Source organism: Cyprinus carpio, chromosome A6 (assembly GCF_018340385.1).
Source record: "Cyprinus carpio isolate SPL01 chromosome A6, ASM1834038v1, whole genome shotgun sequence".
Classification (NCBI taxonomy): domain Eukaryota; kingdom Metazoa; phylum Chordata; class Actinopteri; order Cypriniformes; family Cyprinidae; genus Cyprinus; species Cyprinus carpio.
The window spans coordinates 9,267,640-9,291,909 of record NC_056577.1 but is presented as its reverse complement, the minus strand read 5'-3'; the positions used below and the strand labels follow the sequence as shown (position 1 = coordinate 9,291,909).

At 38.7% G+C, this 24,270-nt stretch overlaps 1 protein-coding gene across 1 annotated transcript; it reads left to right on the top strand.

Moving 5' to 3' along the window:
* The first annotated feature begins 51 nt into the window (after positions 1-51).
* Positions 52-23,883, top strand: LOC109086023 (bone morphogenetic protein receptor type-2-like). Its single transcript, XM_042757919.1, has 13 exons — positions 52-858; positions 13,238-13,393; positions 13,475-13,651; positions 14,760-14,867; positions 14,971-15,062; positions 15,503-15,730; positions 16,505-16,619; positions 17,938-18,098; positions 18,225-18,372; positions 18,460-18,596; positions 18,700-18,869; positions 19,509-20,716; positions 21,875-23,883. The coding sequence occupies exons 1-13, from the start codon at positions 783-785 to the stop codon at positions 22,138-22,140; spliced, it is 3,042 nt and encodes a 1,013-aa protein (XP_042613853.1). The 5' UTR covers positions 52-782; the 3' UTR covers positions 22,141-23,883.
* Positions 23,884-24,270: the final 387 nt, after the last annotated feature.

Below are 24,270 nucleotides of genomic sequence, written 5' to 3'. Positions count from 1 at the left end.
TCATATGTTGTCATTTTAACAGTCTGCCGCGTGAGGGCGCCTCACCTATTTTCTCTTATAAATCGGCCCCCACATCGAACAGTCGGATCCCAGAGACAATCCGAAGACGAGGCGTTTCCACTCGCTGTCTCGTGTGCTGTACCTTCCTGGCCGGCTCCTGGTGCACTTCCCCTTGTTTGGAGTACGGACGAAAATCGCAAAACGTACAGTTTCCCAGGTCACTGGATCATGGGAGCAGAGAAAATTCCTGAAACGAAGATCAAAAGATAACGAACGCGAGGAATATGACGACAAATGGACATTTTAATAGTCGGGAGTCATGAAATGGATGTTACCCTGTACCAGAAACTGTGTGTTACCATCAAGGACACTTGCGGTCTCGGGATGTCCCATATAACTGCGCTAAACTCCGATTAGGCAGATGTATGGGGCGCGTGCTCTGGAACAAAGGGGAAAACAAAGTTTGATGTGATTTGTTAATTTGGTTTGTTACAACAGACATTTCACAGTCATCAGTTGTTACAGTTGATGCTTTTTGCTGGAGGAAATAAAAGCACTGAAGGTTAATGCAAGACCTTTATAGGTTTATACTATTGCATTGCCATTCTCAAATGAACAACTAGCTTTTGATGCTGTTTTGAAAAAAAAAAAAGTGTGATGCTGGACTCTCCAAAGCACAAATATTCTTGCCTGACTGCATTCTGAAGCCTAGGGAGCTATACAAGTAACTGAGAATAAATCAGAATATATTGTCTTTGAAGAGAAGGAGAAAAGAAAAAAACATGGCAGTTGAAGGCAGAATAACAATTCTTGATGTTGGACTGATTGCCATGGTGGTTCTTCTGGGTCCTGTGGCTGGTAAGTAGGCTAATAGTTAACAGATAGTAGCAATAGAAAGAATGGCAGTAAATATCATAGAATTACTGTATAATTGTTGTTCCACACCCTAGTTTTCAAATCTCTCAATGTCTTCTCAAAGTGAGGGCGTAATTAATTGTACATTGAATGTGTGTTTGTGTCCTGCCAGTTTTGTGGTGAATTTACTGCCACCCATATGCATCAGGAACTCTTCATTTCCTAAGTGTGTGTGTGTGTGTGTGTGTGTGTTTGTATTTGTGGATAAGTAACAAAGCGAGTAGGTTGTGTGTGAGTCAAGAGATCAGCACTGTTTGTGTCATAGTGTGTGTGGATGTGTATATATAAACAATTGTGTCTTTATCCGTGTTTATATGTCCATTTAAATATATAGCTCTCTTTTTTGTGTGTGTGTGTGTGTGTGTGTGTGTGTGCGCGGTTTCTCTGGCACCAGCCCCTGAGCTGCAGTAGAGCTACTGAGCATCACACAGATAAGGGAAGAGCTGACCCTGATCATGGTTCATGTGGGGAGAAAAAGGCTAAACACCGATTAGCTATTAAGACAAGCATGAAACATAATTTCTCATCTTGCGGTTTGATGCTTAAATAGGCACATTATGACTTGCAGATTGGCCTTCTCCACAGCTAACCCCGCAGTCTGACCATCCGGGCTGGAACCAGAGCCAAATATCTGCACGGACAGATATCTGAGGACAGTACACCACTCAAGAACGCTTAAAGCTTGCCTGTGTCCACTTCAGATTCAAGCCAGCCTCAGATTTGTAGTTACTATGGTGCTATTGTTTTTACAACCAATATGTAGAACAATACAGTGACACAATGATGGCAAAATGATTATTAGACTTCAGCAATAAAACTAAGCATTATATATAGAGTTGTTATCATTAACTAAAACTATAAAAAATTGTTTTCGGAATTTAAATAATTCTGAAATTTAAAATATATGTAAATACTAGATGAAAACCGCTAACTTAAAAAACCTAAAAATTAGAAATGCTGGCTTGGCTGAAAAACCTGAGAAAAAAAGAGTTGAAGTACTAAATTGTACTAAATCTAAAATAGAAATAAATATATAAAAACTAATAAAAAATGAAGGCACATAACAAAATGACTAAAATAGAACTAAAATGAAAACTTAAATAAAAAAACGAATTCCAAATTATAAATACTCTTAGTAATAAGTAATACAGAGATAACAGTTATGAACATTTGAATCGCAATAGTAATTTAGCTTTTAATGTTATGTAAGTATAATGTAAATATTATGCAAACTGCATGCTGAAATAATAAATTAATTTACCTATGAAAACCATTGGTTCCTTTTGTGTAGTATTGGGTGCTATTCTGTAGAGAAGCCATTAATCAGTAGTCCCAAAATTAAAGAACTGATTAAATGGTAAAGTGGTTGTTTGTCTGCCTCTATTTTAATGGTGTTTTTACTAGTTTGCACTTCAGCCAGTCTGAGACCATTCCACTGTTTCTCAACCAGAGAGGTGGAGGCCTCAGAAAGACTTAAAATGATTAAAATAAGCCAAAACAAGCATTTAAATAAGCTGAAACAATAAAAGATTTGAATTGACTGCTTTTTCTTCAACCCCTCAACAACTGCTTTTTCTTTGAAGAATCAGGATTCCCATTTACTTTTTTTAAAACTTGGATATATAAGGAATCCTCATTTTAAAAGTTTGAGCTCTAAACCTGGAAAAGCCATGTAAAATTAACGAAATCTTAAAATTGGTAGAAATTGTGAATAAAAATACATATTTACTTTAAATCCAGTAAATCCTGAAAAACGTCAAGTGTCATGTGGCCTTGATTGGGAAAATTAGGGCCTTAAGAACCACTGTTTTAAAAGAACCCACAGATGAACTGTATACTCAGGAGTGCTTTGCATTCAAAATGCACATTTTATTGTCAAAATGTGTGTGACCCCCTGAAACAAGATTTCTCTGATTTCCACTTCTCAGTGCATTCTAATAAAGTTTCATTTTGACTTGCAAAATTTTCCCACCAAACCTATGTGAGTCTCAGTATGTGTGTGCGTGCAATTTCCTTTTCTTTCCTCTACTTTTGTGTGCGACGGTAATTTTGTGTGCTTCCTGAAATAGTCACTGCATTCCATAGTGTGGGATTGTCTGGCTTTATCGTGTAGTTTTGTGAATGTGTGTGTTTTTATATACCATACATTAGAAATCATAAATCCCCAGCAGGACAGTAAGTGTCATGATGGCGCAGAAATGGTTGTGCGTTTGATTCCATGAGTTGAGAAGCACTGACAGTGTCCTTTCAGTTGTGTAGTTCAGATTTGTTCTGTACTTTCTGTAGTATGTTGATAAGGGTGGTTTATCTGTGAAAATGCTTTGTTTACATACCAAGATTGAAAGGATTTCACTCCAAAATGAACAATTTGTCGTCATTTACTCATCCACATCTCATTCCAACCGCATGTTATTTTTTCCGTGAAGAGTGATCTTTGACAGAATATATAAGTTTTGCATAGAAAAATTGATCAGTCAAACAAATTATCAGTGTTTTTGTGCATTAAGTGGACTCAGTAATGAACCATGTGGTGGAAAAAAACAGCTCCTTTTCATTCGGTTCCTGGCCTTGAAATTGGACTCAGATGTCAAGATAAAGTGAACACAGAGAGCTTTGCTTTTTTGAATGCACAATATAAGCAAAAGGGGTTCAGTAAGCTTTAAAGTTTGTTTGGGGCATTCACACTCAAAATTCATGTGATTTTCTTTTTTCGTGAAACAGGGAAATCTGCAGAATATCAGAGTTTTGCATTGGAAAGTGGATGATCAGTCAAACAGATTATTGGCCTATCTGTATGTTATTTGTAGCTAAAAGTGAACCTTTTTTATACCCATTCTGTTCTTGGATTTGTAAGTGGACTCAGATCTCAGATTCAAAATAAAACTTATACATTCAGTGCAATTTCCAGCAGAAATGAAAACTAGAGGCAGTAAAACACCAACAAGTTTAATATTTTTATAGACTTATTTTTGTGCAGTTGCACAATATGTGTATGACATATTTACCACAGTGCATGATTTATAAACTAATACAGTTCACATAACATAACACGCTCCATATGTATTTCTGATGTAGTAAATACACTTGATTGGTTTGCATTCAGATACAATTCTTGTGAAACAAGACAGAAGCAGTTTTTTTCAATTTATTTTAATCTCACATTTGCTTTTGGCTAACTAATGGTTAGGTGTAGTTTAGATGGTAAATTTTTTTTCAAAAACGAATGTTAACCTTTTATTGCAACTCACTGGACATTTAATTTCTGAACTGGCGCGGTTTGTTCAACAACCTATTGAATGCACGTTTAGTGACACTCACTGGACATTTCACTTTGTGGAATGTGAGAAAAGCAACATAATATCATTTTCCAGAAATGCTTCCAAAGGCACATTTAACCAATGAGTTTAAGTTTGTAATAAAATAGAAAATGAGTATGCATATTTAAACACTGAAAAAAACAAAAAACAAAAACTTTAATATGGATTGATAACCAGTATGATATATTTTACATCTTTAACTGATGTTTTGGAGGTTACACTTTATTTTAAACTGTTCTGTTCACAAATAAGTACTGATTAGTATTAATTAACAATTAATTAGTATGCATGATTTACAGTTTTACTATTTACTATGCTAAGTAGGCCTGTATGTACTATAGGCCACATAACGTGTGACAAAGACACTGTAAAATAGTGTTAGTGTTACCCTTTTGGAATAAAGCACATGAGTCGCAAGGACTAATTTAATTTATGGTGCCATTTTTCATTTTTATTTGAATGACTAAGTATTGACAATACTTTCATTTTTGGGTGAACTACTGCTAAAACATTTGCTCAATTCGTATTGACTCATAATGACTCTTATTCACCTCTGACTCACACTTCTCTCTCACGCAAACAAATGTTCCTAATCTTGTGAGTATTTTAATGTACTCAAATGGTTAAGCTGAGCAGCTGGGTGAAAGTATGGCTGGATGGACAGAATGGAGGAAAGGCAAGGGAGGGTTTTTTGGCTGGAAGCATTAGATGTGAACCAGTATGTAGGTCGTGAGCACATTGCTGTGCTTTGTAGTGCTGTTAGAAGTGGAGAGTCATGAATTATCCACTTCACTGAGTTGGATTTTGTTTGCTGTTGTGCTGCTGAAGTGCTTCATAAACTGGATTGCAGGGGTATCAGGTTGCCAGAGTTATAATTTAATAATATTTTCCAGCTTTTTGATGATAAGGCAGTAAAATGCTGGCATGGAGCTCAGTTATGGGACAGCAAAAGTTCTTGTATTTAATTTGATGTGACAGTGAAAAAAATGTAAGGTCAAATATATATATTTCTCTATTTTCCTGTTGCAGCAAGTCTGTTTTTCTCTTCTCACCCTGTCAGAAACAGTCATCTTCATGGATACAAATACAGTTTAGACACACTCTTCCTCCCCAGTGTGCTTGTCACTTGAATACGGAGAGGGATGAACAGACCACATTCATTATCCCGATACATCAGCCCATTGGCTGACTGCTCATTAGGTTGATGTGTCAGCCAGTGTCAGAAACCACCATTGGCTGATTCTATAGTGGAAACTGAGCTTTTAGCTTTTAGCTTCACAGAGTAATGTGTATGTACATTATAAATGATCCTGTGTACATTTGGACTGTTTTAGGATATATATGTATATAATGGATAAGGGAAAATGTTTTTAGACACTGTAAACTGTAAAACTAATTTTTATTTTGTAGTTGTTCAACTGATATGGTGTCATGAAAACTACCTGTACAGTAATTAGAATACATTTACATTTATGTATTTAGCTAACATGACAAATGGGGTTGTACAATGCAATAATAATACAATTAGAAAAGTGCTTTATTAGAGTGCTTTGAACATTTTTCTGTGGACCAAATAATGTCACACCACAGGACACTGTTGTTACACTGCAGGACATTTTGAATACTAAGATATTTTGATATTTTTTTGTTTCCAACTGTTAGACTCACATATGCTAAATGGCGTTCTAAACCTGTACACTCACAGAAAAAAGGTACAAAAGGTACCACTGTGGTACCCTTTCAGAGGGTACACCATTTTTATTTATATAGATAAAAGTTTGTTTTTTTTTTTTTTTTTGTGTTCATATTAGTATCTAAAGTGTACATATTGGTACTTAAATGGTACATATTTGTACCTTTTGAAAAAGTACCACCCCAGTGACAGCTTTTGTACCTTTTATTCTGAGAGAGTCAGAATAATTTCTTTTTACTGCGGAAGAGAAGGGAAGAATGTTGGTAACTTTGTAACCAAATATTTTCTCATTGACTTCCACTATATTTTTGTCCATATAATGGGAACCAAAACTGTTTGGTTGCCGACATTCTTCAAAATAGATTTTATAAATTTTATTTATTACCATTGAAAAGGTAAATAGATCTCAATTAGTCCATATTAGTCCAAGTCCATATTGTTCATTTTGAAATGTATTTCACGGTTCATAATGTTAATGCAGGAGAATTAACACATTTTATGTAAAATTGCCAAAAAGTAAACACAGTTTAAACAGACAACTCAATGTGTGTGCCAAAATATGACCTCTGACTTTCAGAACAGTAAAATTACAACTGCTCAGTTGTATACTTACTATGTGTGTGCATGTAGTGTATACATTAATAATACCTGAAAAATATGTATATACCTGAGCATGTGTCTGCTGGCATAATGCAGCTGAGCTGTGACGTGTTTGTATGTGTCTTTGAATGCATTTTCAGGGTTAGTAGAATAGAGAGGCCCCTGGGTAACTGCTCAGTTGTGTTGTTATCAGAGAACATTCACATCCTCCTCCACAAGCAGACCATGAGCAGAGAAGAGAGCGTAGGGGAGTGAGACAAGCCTCAATGGACATCATAGCTAAGGATGACCTTGGACGTAATCTCCCAAAGCGTATAAGCGTCATCTGCATTCATCGCTGATAGTGTCTTCAATCTGCAGCCCTTAAGAAAAAACAATTATCATGCATCACCTGCATAATATAATGTCTTGGGAGGTTTGCTTCTCACAAAGCCTGTCTGGCCAAGATATTGCTTTCTCAAAACAGCTGATGACCAGAACACCAGTTACATTCATACCCAGTTTTTTCTTCTCTGCTACTGGCTAGATAGTACTGAGATCCCCTTCAGACAGAATACATCATGTAGTTAGGCAGGCCTTCATAGACCTTATGTAGAAATGTTAATGTCAACAAAAGAAAATAACACATAATGTTATCTCTATCGCATACCTTGTCAGTGTCGTGCACTTGCTTAGACCTTTGTCGTGATAAACAGTAAAGTGTGTTCAAGTGCTAGCAAAAGACATTGTAAAGAAATACTCTTTGAGAGAAGCAGTTAAATCAGCGGAAGTTAAAAGCAGATCGTAAGTGTATTTATTTCTTTATTTCTATTTTAGGGTTTAACGCAGTTGTCGTTGCTAGGAAACGCTTGTTTGTTTACTGTGTTGAGACGTGCTGCGTTTGGTCTCGTACTCTATCGCATACCTTGTCAGTGTCGTGCGCTTGCTTAGACCTTTGTTGTGATAAACAGTAAAGTGTGTTCAGCTGAATTCAATTTCGGTTTTGTCTGACGGGTATAAACGGGTTTAGTATAGGTTAGTATGCAGTGGTGTTAAGCCCTCCTCGTGTGAAGACCGAATAGTGTAAAGACCATTGACTCTACCGTGCGACTCCACCGGGCAGGGACGGATAAAAGTGTTGTTTTGATTAATCCTTTTTCCTACTACTTGTTTCACTTCTGTTTCAGTTTTTATAACCAATTCTTACTATGTGTTTCCAGATCCCTACTATCACTACCACTCGCAAACCATGCATCACACACTGTAGGCAGCGCAATCCTAACAACCTGCACACTTTGCCTATGTCTGCTAATACACTACTTTCATTTTCTATTGGTCTCTGGAATTGCCAGTCTGCTGTAAACAAAGCCGATTTCATTACTTCTATTATTAGTCATTCAAAGTTAAATCTCATGGCCCTGACAGAGACCTGGATCAAACCAGAGGACACTGCTACACCTGCAGCACTCTCCAAAAAAATTCTCATTTTCCCACTCCCCTTGTTTGACTGGAAGAGGTGGAGGTACTGGTCTGATTATCTCTAATGATTGGAAATTTAATCCTTTACCATCTTTGGGTATCAACAGCTCCTTTCGAATCTCATTCAGTTACTGTTACCTACCCTCTTGAAATCCATTTTGTAGTTGTCAATCGACCCCCAGGACCACTAGGTAACTTTTTGGATGAATTAGATGTGCTGTTCTCAACCTTTCCTGATTATGGTACTCCCCTAGTTATGCTTGGAGACTTCAATATCCACCTAGATAAACCTCTGTCTGCAGACTTCCACACTCTGCTTGCCTCTTTTGATCTCAACCGAGTGTCAACTACTGCTACTCACAAATCAGGCAACCAACTGGACCTTATTTACACATGACACTGCTCCACTGATTATGTACTGGTTACTCCACTGCACACCTAAGATCACTTCCTCCTCACTCTTAACCTCAACATGGTCCCTGACACATCACTTAACCCTCCACATATCATCTTTCGACGTAACCTACGCTCACTCTCACCCTCCCGGCTATCTGCTATGATTTCATCTTCGCTTCCTTCCCCTAAACTGTTAGCATCTCTTGATGCTAACAGTGCTACTGACACTTTCTGGTCCACTCTTACATCTTGTTAGACACTGTTTGCCCAATTTCTTCCAGGCCAGCCCGTACCACCCCTTCAGCCCCTTGGTTATCTGATGTTCTACATGAACATCGTTCTAAGCTTAGAGCTGCTAAAAGGGTGTGGCGCAAATCCAAAAATACTACTGACCTTAATGTGTATCAGTCACTCCTCTCTTTCTTCTCTGCTAATGTCTCCACTGCTAAAAGGACATACTACCATAACAAAATTAACAATTCGTCTTACTCTTGCATGCTTTTTAAAACATTTTCCTCGCTCCTTTGTCCTCCTCCTCCCCCTCCTGCATCAACTCTAATAGCTGATGACTTTGCCACATTTTTCATTAATAAAATTAAAAACATCAGTGCACAATTTTCCACACCACAATCCGTCAAGCACATCTCACCAGCAATCATACACTCATTCACATCCTTCTCTTCACTCTCTGAGGCAGAAGTCTCCAAACTCATCCTTTCTAATCATCCAACTACTTGTCTGCTTGATCCTATTCCATCTCATCTCCTTCAAGCCATTTCTCCTGCAGTTGTACCTGCACTCACTCACATCATTAATATATCCCTCCACACTGGTGTTTTTCCCTCAATATTTAGACAGTCTCGTATAACTCCACTACTTAAGAAACCCATCCTCAACCCAACTCTTTTAGAGAACAACAGACCAGTTTCCCTTCTTCCTTTCATTGCAAAAACACTTGAACGAGCTGTGTTCAACCAAGTCTCTGCCTTTCTCACAAAGAACAACCTCCTTGACAGCAACCAATCTAGCTTCAGAAGTGGACTTTTAACTGAGACTGCCATGCTCTCAGTTGTTGAAGCCCTAAGACTGGCAAGAGCGTAATCCAAATCTTCAATACTTATCTTGCTTGATCTGTACGCTGCTTTTGACACTGTTAACCACCAGATCCTCCTGTCGACCCTACTGGCAAAGTAAAAAAATGCACTCCAGTGGTTTGAGTCTTACCTATCAGATAGGTCCTTCAAAGTATCTTGGAGAGGTGAGGTGTCCAAGTCGCAACATCTAACTACTGGGGTGCCTCAGGGCTCAGTTCTTGGAGCACTTCTCTTCTCTGTCTACACGGCATCATTAGGTTCTGTCATTCAGAAACATGGCTTTTCATACCACTGCTATGCTGATGACACTCAACTCTACCTCTCATTCCATCATGATGATCCGATGGTAACTGCTCACATCTCAGCTTGTCTAACAGACATTTCTTGCTGGATGAAAGGACCATCACCTTCAACTCAACCTTGCCAAGACAGAACTGCTTGTGGTTCCAGCAAACCCATCGTTTCATCACAATTTCACCATCCAGTTAGACATATCAACCATAACTCATTCAAAAACAGCCAGAAACCTTGGAGTTATGATTAATAATCAGCTTACTTTCTCAGACCACATTGCTAAATCTGTCCGGTCCTGCAGATTTGCTTCATTCTTTCGGAACATGCTGCACAACTCCTTGTTCAAGCTCTTGTTCTGTCCAGGCTGGACTATTGCAATGCTCTCTCGGCAGGTCTTCCAGCCAGCCTTTACAATTAATCCAGAACGCGGCAGCAAGATGAATATTTAATGATCCGAAAAGAATACACGTCACATCTCTGTTTATCAATTTGCACTGGCTACCAGTAGCTGCTCACATAAAATTCAAGGCATTGATGTTTGGCTACAAAACCACCACTGGCTCTGCACCCCTTTACCTAAATTCATTACTTCAGACTTATGTGCCCTCAAGAAGCTTACGTTCTGCAAGTGAACGTCGCTTGATTGTGCCATGCCAAAGAAGCACAAAGTCACTTTTACGGACTTTTAAATTGAATGTTCCCTCCTGGTGGAATGATCTGCTCAACTCAATCCGAGCAGCTGAGTCCTTAACCATCTTCAAGAATCGGCTTAAAACACATCTCTTCCATCTTTATTTGACCCTCTAACTTTAGCACTCACTTTCTAATTCTATTCCTAAAAAAATATATAACTAGCCTTCTATTCTTTTTGTATTCTATCTGTTTTTTCATTTATTATACAATTAACAAAAGCAAAAAAAAGACCTCTAACACTAGCTTGCTCTATTCTTCTTCTATTCTATCTGTTTTCTTTTTTATTTATTATATTATTTAAAAGCCCTTGCTACGAATACTGTGTTTAAGCTAACTGAGACTTGTTATAGCACTTGTATATCATTACTCTTTTGTTGATTTTGAATGCTTCCATTGTCCTCATTTGTTAGTCGCTTTGGATAAAAGCAGACCAAACTAAAACTCAAATAGGGCAGATAACGAGGGGCAGAAAGGTGATGAGAATAACTAATAACAAACAACAGATGATACTAATAATGGGAAAAGGAACTGAAAGGACCAAATAAGGACAAACAGGAACATACACATGACATTACTCCCCCCTCCTGGAAGGCACGTCCCGTGCTGTAACAATACCTCCAGGTGGGAGGGGGCACGGTGAATGGGAGCACCTCCTGGGCCGACCTGGAGAACAGGAGCCTCTCCTGGGCTGAGCTGGGGAATGGGAGCCCCTCCTAGGCCGAACTGGGGAACGGCAGCCCCTCCTGGGCCGAACTGGGGAATGGGAGCCCCTCCTGGAACAAACTAGGGGACTGGAGCCTTGCTTTGCTCTGGGGCTAGGCCAGTGGTTCTCAATTCCAGTCCTCGCGCCCCACTGCTCTGCATATTTTGCACGTCTCTCTTTGTTAACACACCTGATTCAGATAATCAGCTCGTTAGAAGTGAGCTTCGTGCATGAACTGTGTTCCCAGTGTTCATTGCTCCCTACTCCCTGAGCAGGGGAAATCTGTTGAAGTTTACCTCACTTCGGAACATTCATTCACTGATTTGTGCTGCGCAGCATCTTCACACGCGGACAACTGTTACATCATATACCTCTGTAAATAAATACAATTTAAATTCACGTCTCGCACACTTCAATGAACTTTGAATGGAACATATACGTTCACTTCGAACTGGAATAAGGGCGGAATATCCTGTGATGTACACTTCGCAGGGCACTTACGTTCGAATAGAACAAACGTCTGAAGCGCTAAGAGAAACGTACAAAATGTGCAGAACAGTGGGGCGCGAGGACTGGAATTGAGAACCGCTGGGCTAGGCCGACACCCTTCTCCTCACCCCAGGAGGAAAAGGCGTGGTCTGGGCCAACACTGGCGCAAACTCTGGGGCCTGGGCCGACACTGGAGCAATCTCTGGAAGGTGCTTACGAAGAGCGGGCACTGGAGATGCTCTGGAAGTCACTTACGTGGAGCGGGCACTGGAGGGCGCTCTGGAAAGCACTTTTGAGGGGCAGGCACTGGAGTGAGCTTTGGGACTGGCAGGCTTGCCATATTAATGTTCTTTCGGCTTGCCATCTCAATGTTCGTTCGGCTTGCCATCTTAATGGACGAGGAACTTGGGTGAGCCATAGAGGGCGGCGGGCGTGGTTGAGCCGCAGACAGCTGACTGGACTTGGGAACTGCTGGCTGAGGGGTTCCGGATCGGGATCGGAGGCTCTCCAGACACAGGATGACTGCCTCCTTCCAGCCGAGGTTGGTGGTGTCTGGGAGCTCCATAGGCTGATGGTATGTGACCCCAAGCTGGAACAGTGTCACAAGGGTCTCCCCATCCAGGGAGCTGGCAAGGGTGAGCGGCACAAACGCCCTCGCTTAGATGACTGGGTCGTGGCTCGCCTGAACCATGGCGATGAACATCGCTCTTTCCTCCATCGCTGCGGGGAGAAACAGGCAAGAAACACAACTATTCAGAACTAAAAAACAAACACGGGTAGAAGGGGCTGGAATACTGTCACGGTCTGGAATTCTGTCATGGGGTGCTGCTACTGTGGGAAGCAGGGAGCGAGGAATGAGGAGATGCAGAATCAAATGCAAACTTAAAATCTTTAATAATGTCCAAGGAAACAGGAAAACACACGTAGCAAGGGGTGAACATGAACAATTCCAGACAAGGGAGGACAGACCGGGCTACAACTCAAATAGGGCAGATAACGAGGGGCAGATAGGTGATGAGGATTAACTAATAAGGAATGCGAAAAGAGAACAAACCAAATAGGAACAAACAGGAACATACACGTGACAGAAGGCTTGTTTGTAACATAAAATTTATATTTAAGCATCAAGCTGCCAAGAAGAAGAAGATGATCAAATATACTATATATATATATATATATATATATATATATATATATATATATATATATATATATATATATAAATATATATATATATATATATATATATGATATATGTGTGATATATGTGTGCGTGTGTGTGTGTGTGTGTGAGAGAGAGAGAGAGAGCGAGCAAAAGAGAGAGAGAGCGAAAGAGTTGTGTAATTTAATTTTGTGAATATGTTGGCTTTGAACAAGGCTCATCTAATCAGATCTTCTTCTCATTTTTTATATTATATTAGAAAAACATTAAAAATATATTTTAGAATATTTACAGTACTTAATTTTTGCAGTATTTACTAGTTAGTCATTATAACATTCTATTTTCTAATCGTTATATAGTGCTGTGTTTCTATTATTTTGTCTTTCGTTCTCATTTTAACTCTTCCTTTCTCTGACTTTTTAGCTGCACAGAGCGAGCAGAGGGTGTGTGCATACTTAGAACAGACAGAAGGAGATGGGCAAGTCTTTCGTGAGAACTCCACCATTCGCTGTAATCATGGAGGTCACTGCTTTGGACTCTGGGTGAAAAAGAAAAATGAAATTCTGCTAGAGAAGCAAGGTATATAGATACATTCCACACATACACACACACAAAGAACTTTACAGTCAGTCTTAGCTTTATTTCCTCCATTTAAAACAGGTTGCTGGACAAATTTGGGTGGCCATCAGAAGTGCTATGACCGTTGCGTGGTGACCAACCAACCGACGGCGATCCAGAATGGAACATATCGATTCTGCTGCTGCAACAAAGACATGTGCAATCTGAACTTCACTGAAGAATTCCCAACTCCTTCCCCGACCACTGCACAGCCTCTGTGTGAGTGTGTATATGGGGTTCATAGACAAACACATAGTGTTCAGCAAATGCAAACAAATGAGTTTGAGTGAAAGATGTGTTTGTACTAATAGTAGGTACAAATGAAAGCCAGGGGTTAAATTGGGCTGGAATGACTCAGAGGGGCATTCCGGCATATTTGGGTAAAGGGTTAGTTCACCCAAAAATTAAAATTAGGCTGCGTTTTACTCACCCCCGAGGCATCCTAGGTGTATATGACTTTCTTCTTTCAGACGAATCCAGCTGAGTTATATTAAAAATTGTCTTTGATCTTTCAAGCTCTATCATTGGCATCAGCGGGTGTTGCATTGCTTCAGTCCAAAAGATGTGAAATAAAAAGCACCCTTCCATAAAAAAAGAAAGTGTCTCACACTGCTCCGGGGGGGTTAATAAAGGCCTCCTGTAGCGAATCAATGTGTTTTTGTAAGAACAATATCCATATTCAAAACGTAATAATCACTTGAATCTGTGTAAATACGTATGAGGTCGGCTTTGCGCATGCGCCGCTCAGAAGTGACACACGTGGAAGCGCAGCGGAGAGAACAAAACAAAACAATGGTCACTAATTAGAAGTACAAAACGAAGATTTGTAAAGAAGAATGTCGGAGGATTTCGATATAAGCCAAGAGGAGACTGGTTTTCCTTTGCTTAAGTAAGGAAACTTTGCTTCTTTCAGGAGGCCTTTGTTCAACCCCTGGAGCCGTGTGAGACACTTTTTTTTTTATTTTATGGAAGGGCACTTTTTATTTCACTTCTTTTGGACTGAAGGAATGCAACATCTGCTGACTGCAATGATAGAGCTTGAAAGATCAAAGACAATATAACTTTGACTGGATTCGTCTGAAAGAAGAAAGTCATATACACCTAGGATGCCTCAGGGGTGAGTAAAACCCTGCCTAATTTTCATTTTTGGGTGAACAAACCCTTTAACTATTTGCAATTAAATTATATATTTTATTTATTATTATTAATATAATTTAATTTTTAAGGGTAATTAATAGCACATTATTGTTATATAGGCAATCTATTTGTTAATTCTAGTTCACTTTTTGGATTTATGAGTTAACATTTTGTCCTTGAATCCTTCAAGATTCCCGTCAACTTTACAGAGAGGAAGTCATAGTTGTCGCCTTAGCAACTGTGTTCATGGTTGCTGTCCTTGTCATTCTTCTATTTTTCGGCTACCGCATGCTAAGAGGTGCGTTGCTGTAGTGATGTTATGATGCTTTAAATGTATGATTCAATCCTGATGATGAAATTCCCTATGTGCATGTGGATTTATATACCATTGTGTATTCCAGGACGTGGTAAACACTCTCAGCATACCTTGGATATTCCAGAGACTGCACTTTCCCCTCCTTCTCTGGATTTGGACAACCTAGTACTGCTGGAGGTAACCAATCACAGACACCAGTCACTGCTTGATTCTTTTTTCCGCCCCTTTTAAAGCAAATAAAATAGTGAAAAATAGTGAAATTTATTTCAAATAAGAGCTGTTCTTTTGAACTTTCCATTCATCAAAGAATCCTGAAAAAATGCATGATTTAAGACAAAAATATTAAGCATCACAGCTGTTTTCAACAGCGATAATAAGAAATGATTCGTCAGCACCAAATCAGCATATTAGAATGATTTCTGGAGGAAATTTTAAATTTGTAATAATCTTTTATAATATTAATGTTTTACAGTATTTTTTATTAGGTATGTGTATATATATATATATATATATATATATATATATATATATATATATATATACTTTCTATTTATAATGTTTTTTTATAATGTTTTTTACTTTTCTCACTTGTTTTTGCTTCTTTCTGTTCCTCACAGCTGATTGGCCGGGGCCGGTATGGAACAGTATATCATGGCTTGCTTGATGACCGATCTGTGGCAGTGAAAGTTTTCGTTTCTGCTAACCGGCAGCAGTTTACTAATGAGCGTATGATTTATCGCCTCCTCCTGGATCATGAGAATGTAGCGCGCTTCTTAGAGAGTGAGGAACGTGTCGGTACAGAAGGCCGGACAGAGTTTCTCCTCTTGCTGGAGTTTTACCCACATGTGAGTATCACAAGAATACTGAGAAACCCAAACCAGCCACCCAAAAAGTACCAAAAGCAATAACCCTAATTCCAGATTGCTCATTCTTTTCCTCTCACGCATTTAGTCTGTTCTTCTTTTTTTTCTCCCACATTCTTTCTTCTCTACATCACAGCTCCAAAATTGCAAGTGCACACATTTATTTTGTGGCTATATTTAGAGACCAGAGGGATCTGATGTCATGCTTGATCTTGTGGTAACAGCATCTCACAAGTGTAATGAGATATCTTTGGATATCACCTAAAACTTGCTTGCTCTCTTCCTGCAGTTTTCCTCTGCATCTTTTTTCATCCTCTTATTCTTTTTTTGTTTTTGCACTTATGGAACCAGGAAAAGATTACAATTCAGCAGAATATCCTCATTTTACCTCTCGCCACATACTCACACCCACAACACACTCTCTCGATGTTATGGAGGAAGAGAGAGATTATTGACTGAGCTGAGAAGTTTTCAATTATTCATAACCGTGGGCTTTCAGCCTGTACTTCCTGTGGGCTAACCTCAAGCCAGGTTGCCATGGCGACAGGAGGCATCCCTGAGGTAGTCCTGAGGTATGGCAGGAGTTCATTAATTGTGCTAATTTTGAGATACACCACATCTTATCTTTCTTGCTCTGCACTTTAATCTCGTCCTTCCTCACTTCTCCCTCCTCTGCCCCCCGTCTTTCCTGTGCGTTCCTCCCTGTACTTTGCAGATGATTTCCTCTGAATAGAGTACTCCCTCTGTCTTTCCCAGGGCTCTCTGTGCACGTATTTGAGCGGGCGGACTGTGGACTGGCTAAGCTGCTGTCGTTTGGCTCTGTCTGTCACCAGAGGGTTGGCGTACCTGCACACAGAAATACAGAGAGGGGGTGAGACACAAAAATAACAAATAAATTCATATTTCATACACTTGTCGTTCCAAACCCGTACGATTTTCTTTCCTCTGTGAAGTACAAAAGCAGAATGCTGATGAATATAGTGGCCAATCTATTTCATAAAATGACGATAAACTACTGTTCAAAAAATTATTTCATGAAAGATATTAATATTATAATGCAGAAAGCACACATTACATTGATCAAAAGCAAAATAAAGGCATTTATAATGTTACAAAAGATTTCAATTGAAAATAATTTTTTAAAAAGTTTTATTAATCTAAAATTCCAGAAAAAAAATCTGTTTACACAAAAATATTAGGTAGCACAGCTATTTTTAGTATTGATAATAATAATTCTTGTGCATCAAATCAGCATATTAGTATGATTTCTGAAGGATCATACGAAACTGAAGACTAGAGTAATGGCTGCTAAAAATTACAAGAATTAACTACATTTAAAATATATTAAAATAGAAAGCAATTATTTTAAATTGTAATGATTTTTCACAATTGTACAGTTTTTACTGTATTTATGATCAATTAAGTACAGCATGGGTGAGCAAAGGAGACTTCTTTTAAAAAATATGTCACTGACCCTAAACTTTTGAAAGGTATTGTGAACTCAGGCTGTCAAGCTCTAAAACAGACAAAGGGTATCAAAGGTATCAACTTTTTTAAACACACTTTAGATTTTAAGTATGGAGTATGGATGTGATATTGGGTGTGTGCACTTTATTTATAGCCTCAGTCTGAGAAAGCAGGAAGGCAGTGATGGGGCGTAATTCTCAATGCTTTTTTTAGTTTTCATTGTCTTTGTTTCAGTGTGAAAGGCTCTATAAGTGTTCAGATTTTATTTAGTGTCAGAAAAATGCATGGAAATCAAAGGCATAAAGAAAGACAGAAAGAGAGACTAAAGAAAGATGGAGACTTCAGTGCAGTCATCCTGATATATACGGATATATCCTGCTTTTAACTTTCTTTATAAACATATTTAATAAAATAGTCATTATTTATTTAATTTATATTATATAATTCAGTGTATTTTATCATATTGCTTTTATAAAACAGAGGAAAACTAACATAAGCCACTCAAAGTGTCTTAAGCATTTGTGCCTAACTGGATCACTTACATTGGTAAAATCCCTGTTGCATAGCTTATTTCTGGAGACACAAGTGGGTCCTAGTGCTCTCTAGTGGCAATTCTTATATTGTGATTGACTCTCATGTTATTTTCTCTCCTTCTCTCCTCTCATCCCACTCCTTCCCCTTCCATCTCTCCCTTTCCTACCCTTTCTTCTTCTCATTGTTAGATGTGTATAAACCAGCCGTGTCTCACCGGGATCTGAACAGTAGGAATGTGCTGGTGAAGACAGATGGCTCGTGTGTGATCAGTGATTTTGGACTTTCCATGATTGTGTCGGGAAAGAGACCGCCTGGGCATGGAGAAGAGGACAACAGTGCCATCAGTGAGGTCAGCATACAGCAATTTAAAATGGTCCAGTCTGATCCAACCTAGCTAAATCTAAACCAGACTGGTAATTTAGACAATACTACCTCAGACTAATCATATGTTATATCTCTTCACCTCACTCAATAGGTGGGTACAGTGCGATACATGGCTCCAGAAGTGCTAGAAGGGGCAGTGAATCTAAAGGATTGTGAGTCTGCGCTGAAACAAGTGGATGTTTATGCACTGGGTCTGCTTTACTGGGAGACATTCATGCGGTGTGCGGACCTCTTCCCAGGTAGCACACACACACATGTACACACGTGCAGATCTTTCCATGTCTCAGCTGCTGTTTGTTTTCAGTGAAAATCTTCTGTCCCACCAGGTGAAACAGTTCCAGCGTTTCAGATGGCATTTCAGGCAGAGGTGGGCAATCACCCTACTATAGAAGACATGCAGGCACTTGTGTCTCGAGAAAAAGAAAGGCCCAAATTCCCAGAGGCCTGGAAAGAGAATAGTCTGGTGAGAAATAAGGATGTGAACACACACATATGCAGTATATCAACTCTCAGTGGACTAAAATATAATTTTTGATGTTGATGTATACATCTGTGTTTATGTGCAGACGGTGCACTCTCTGAAAGAGACGATAGAAGACTGCTGGGATCAGGATGCTGAAGCCCGACTGACGGCTCAGTGTGCAGAGGAGAGACTTGCTGAATTGCTCCTTATCTGGGACAGGGAAAAATCAGTCAGTCCTGCTCTCAACCCCAGCACTGCACTGTTTAACCACAGGTACTCAATAACCATTATTTACTGTACAATCACAGGTAATCGTAGCCAATAATTATTGTATAACCACAGGTAATCAGTAATCACTGACCACTCACTGTATAACCAGAAAATTATCAATTATCAATAATTGCTCAGCACTCACTGTATAGCTTCAGGTAATAAGTAACCAATAATTACTGACCCTCACTGTATAACCATAGGTAATAAATAACCAATAATTACTGTAAAACCACAGGAACCCATAACCAGTAATCATTGACCACTCACATACAACCACAGGTAATCAATAATTGCTGATTAATTAATCAGTAATAATCGACTAATCAGTAATCACTGACTAATCACTGTACAACCACATGCAATAAATAACTGGTACTCACTGCATAACTAATGAAAATCCAAAAGCAGTCATATCTTCAACAATGTATTCAACCAATGAATTCAACCACATGTAATTAATAATCAGTAATATAATCCAGACTGTTATGTTTAACACTGCACTGCACATCCACAGTTAATCCCAGTCTATAGAACTATAGATAATTAATAATCCGTTAGCACAAACTGTCACAAATCATGTGCATAAGTCAATGTTTGCTCTTATCTTATGTGATTCTTAATTCAACTTAAATTTTCCAGGAACTTCTCGACTGGAAGACAGACCCCTAAAGTGGGTTCTTTCCTTGAACACTCATCTACAAACACTGAAGGCCACAGTGTTGCTGATAAACCCCTCCACAATGACACCTCAGTCGACCCGCCCTCAGTGGGAGGGTCTAACCCTGCAGAGAAGAACAGGAACTGCATCAACTATGAGCGGCAGCAGGCCCAATCACGACAGTCTAGCACGGAAAGCTCCACCCACACTCCAATCTCAGAGTCCTCACAGCCTCCACCAGTGGGGAGCAGTGGCCCTCCCTGTGCTCAGCTGACCCGGGAAGACCTGGAGATACCAAAACTTGACCCAAGTGAAGTCCAAAGGAACTTGAGGGAGAGCTCAGACGAGAGCCTGATGGAACATTCGCAGAAACAGTTCTGCTCTCCGGAAACAGCAACCTCACATGGCCCGTTCTACCCCCTCATGAAGATGGCTTCCGAGGTTTCAGGATCTCAGGGTTCTGGTCGGCATGTTGACGCCCCTATAACCATCCTACCTAAGCAGCAGAATGTCCCTAAGAGGCCGAGTAGCTTAAGTCTCCATGCTAAGTCTTCTGGGAAAACACCTACCATGTCATCTTCATCACTACGGATGAAGTTTGGGAAACTCGGAAAGTCGAATCTGAAAAAAGTTGAGATGGGTGTGGCTAAAGCCAGTGCAGCGAGCATGGCACATGAGCCCAGGCCGATTACCGGTGCCAACAATGATGCTGTTGCAGCAGTGAGTAAATATGCGACCGGAGCAGCACCCGAGTCAGCAGGAAGTGCAGCCAATGCCGCTGATGTCCGTTGGAAGGGCGCCATGAGTTCAGAGGACCTGAACTTCGGCCTCTTGAACACTAGCCCTGATGAGCAGGAGCCTCTTCTGAGAAGAGAGGCGCATCCAGACAATGCAAACAACAACAACAGCAATAACAACAATGGCGAGGGAGATGACGAGGGAGACAATGAGGGTGGAGGAGAGGGGGGAGAGAACAGTGAGAGTGTTGGTCCAACAGGGGACGCTCCGTCGGCTTCTACCGTGGAGCCTGTTGCACTGCCCGACCCATGTCCTGCCCCAACATTGGTTCCTCCACAGGCCCAAACCCAAGCTCAGACACACGGAGAGGCCCTGCTCAGACAGAACCGTGTGCGCAGACCCGAGAGACCCAACTCACTGGATTTGTCCATCACCACACTGCCATTACTAGGTGAGTATCAGTGCTCCAAACTAAATTTGCCTTTTGAATGCAAAATATGTACTTTTTTTGCAGAACTAAGGAGGTTTTTTCAAGGGGTACGTGTATTCAAAATTTGATGCAATATATTTACATATTTGACTTGCTGATGTCGGTGGTTTAAAATAAATTGTCATTGTTTCCACTTTATTTTAACGTAAGAGAGCTAATGTAGACTTTGTAGACCTGAATGTGCAAGGCTTCCGTTGTTGTCCGCATCATTATTTTGCACTCCTAATGCTAACTGATATTGCAAACCTGATATAGTTTTTTTATTATTGTATTATCTTGTATTGTTGTAATTATAAACATGCTGGTTTGTGGTGCTATTTACAGGGTTTTTTTTTTAGCTTTTAATTTTTTTTTTTTTTTTTTTTTTTTTTAATTTTTATTTTTTTTTTATATTTTTTTTATGTTTTTTTTTTTTTTTTTTTAAATGTTTTAGTGAATGAATTAGAAATAGGTCTGTCAAATTGATTAATCACGATCAATCACATCCAAAATAAAAGTCCGTGTTTACATAATATATGTGTGTACTGTGTATATGTATATATAAATATACACATATAAATGTATATAATATAAATCATATATAAATATGAATATTTATTTACATATATATATATATATATATATATATATACATTAACATATACTTCATATATATATATATATATATATATATGTATGTATGTATATATATATACATATATACATACATACATAAATGTATGTTTGTGTATTTATATATACATGTAAATATACACAGTGGGCACAAATATCATGTAAACTCAAACTTATATTTTGGATCCGATTAATCACGGTTAATCAGTTTGACAGACCTAATTAGAAGTCTCACACATTCACAGTAAATTGCCTACTTCCATGTTGCAAAATAAGATGATAGAATTTATGCAACACAAAATCAATTGAGTTGAAGAATTGTGGCATTTTTGGGTTAAGACACTGCTTATGTTTTTCTTCTGTGCTAATTTTTACAAAATATTACAAATTTTACAATTTACACAATTTACACATAGAGCCAGTCTTCTGATGCTTCTGGAATGAGGCCCGTTGTTTTACATTTTAAAATTACATGTGATCATGTTGTCATTTCTTGGCTCGCCAAAGGAGGCAAGTCTGCCGATGACGTGACAGAGGGATCAGGAGATAAAATCAAGAAGCGAGTGAAGACGCCTTACGCTCTGAAGAAGTGGCGTCCTGCCAGCTGGGTTATCACCACGGATACACTGGATGCTGAAGTCAACAACAACAGACGTCATGGAGGGCCCGGTCAGAATCAGGCCGGTACCAGCAGACCTAAATCAGCCTCTGCCGTGTATCTAGGTAGTCGGGGAGGATCTCGCTTCTCAGATCCCAATGACTGTGACTTCTGAATTTTGACCTCACTTTGATCTTCTAAAAAATGTAAAATCAAACTCTATAGCTCTAAAAAGTCTAAAAAGGCTGTGGAGACAAGTGTGGATTGAACCATATACAGGTCTTCAATTTAACCCCAGTTGTAAGCACAGTAAGTATCTTAGTGGATTTACATTAGAAAGAGCTATGCAGCCATCTTTTAGTTACATTTTTTTTTTTTTTTTTTTTATTAAGCCGCTTTTTGGTTGCACTTTTTTGCTTTTGCTTGAAGTTAATTATTTTGACCATATGAAATGGTCCCTAATATTAAACCAGTGTAAATGTAGTTAATCACATTAACAAATTCTTAAAGTATTGGAAATTTATATAGTCAATATTAATTCTTAGTTATGCTCATCTTTAAAGTATTTCAGTGCTCTCTGAGAGTGTAACCTCTTTAAAAATTATATTAATAAATATATATATATATATAAAAAACATGAAAATTCATCAATCAGAATTTGTGGGAACCCTGTTATAAGATTATAGGGTTACTCATTAACACACATTTTAATCATTTCATTTGTAAGGTTACAAAGCTTTAATTTTTGCCCATGCATACCTGCAAAATATGTTTACATTCTCTAATATTTTCTCATGCACAGTTTCTTGCAGCTTTGAGATTTATGAGACAATATTACTGAAGTTCCATGACTGTGTTCACAGCATCTGATATTATGATAAGTGCTGTTGTGTGTGCAAAATAACAGCAGGCGTCCCTTTCTGAGGTCTGAAAGAAGGCAACAGACTATAAAAAAGCAATTCAACAGATTTCACTGTGGTGGCACTGTATATCTCTCAGCATCAGACACTCAAAACAATATTTAGAAATGGTGTGACTACATAGACCAAGGCAGCATCTGATATGATCAGATGCAGGAGTCACACTTCTCGCTTTCTGGATAAGCTTTACCTACAAGACAAATCTGCACTTGGTCTGGTGTACTGACTGTTCTGGATCCTGTTAAACTGTCTAATGATGCTTTGGACCTACTTGTTATTTACTGTACTTATTTTTCTATGTGTGAGTGAGTGTGCATGAGTGCACAAGATCAGTTCTCCGTGTGTTTGTTGCTGTGGCTTTGTGTCTTGTCTTTAGTCGTGTGAATGGTTTTTGTGCTGCATGTTTGTATCTATTCCTATGGGGATGTGCATCTTCATACGCACTTACCTGTTCCAATCATTTAATGAACAAGCAGTCAACAAAGGGCAAAGGTTTAATCAGTTAGAAACCTGAGAACAGTCTTTTTTTCAAAGCACAGCACACAAGATCAGCATTTTACGCTATGCACAAAGACATGAAGCAAGCAGCTCTGGTTTGAAATCAAACCTTCTTGTGTTACTAAACTGATCTGGCATGTCAGTGATAATGAACAGGATGCTGTTATTAAAATCGTATAAACAGAGTCCCATATTATCCTCACCTGAACTGACTGTTGCATGTCTTAAATGCATCTTAAAGAGCACAAGATACTTTCAGCTGTGACCCTAGTGTGTTTATGCACACGTATGTGTGTGTGTGTCTATGCATGTATGTGTGAACGGGTGTTTGTATGATGTTATTCTCCTGTTAACACAATCGTTGTAATCATAGTGACGTGATCAATCATTTTATTACCCCTTGCTGAGACATTTTGAAAATTGTGATTTGTATAAGAAGGTGCAGACTGTAAAAGTGTATTGTTATTTGCAGATTTAAATTAAATTATGCTTTGCATTTGCATAGTCTCACTTTATTTACAGTGTGATGAAATACTTCTCTCTCATCAGCATTTGGAATTGCAATATGAGAGTTTCGCCACTAGTCGGCGCACTAAACATGTAAACATTCATTTTTATTAAAGCTTTGTTACATCACACTAAAGTAACATTTAAAGGGAAACATCACATATTATAGTGGTTTATTTATCTGCAACAACTGGTGCACCTTTATGAAACCTGCATACATGTTTTTTTATAATAATATTTCATAATACAAGTTGTAGTGCCTTATTTATTTCATAAATAATTGAACCCAGAGATTATGGATACATCTTTACTATACTGACTGTACAATTAAGACTATAATGCATGTTGATATTTGATTATAGTGTTTTAATGCATTATGT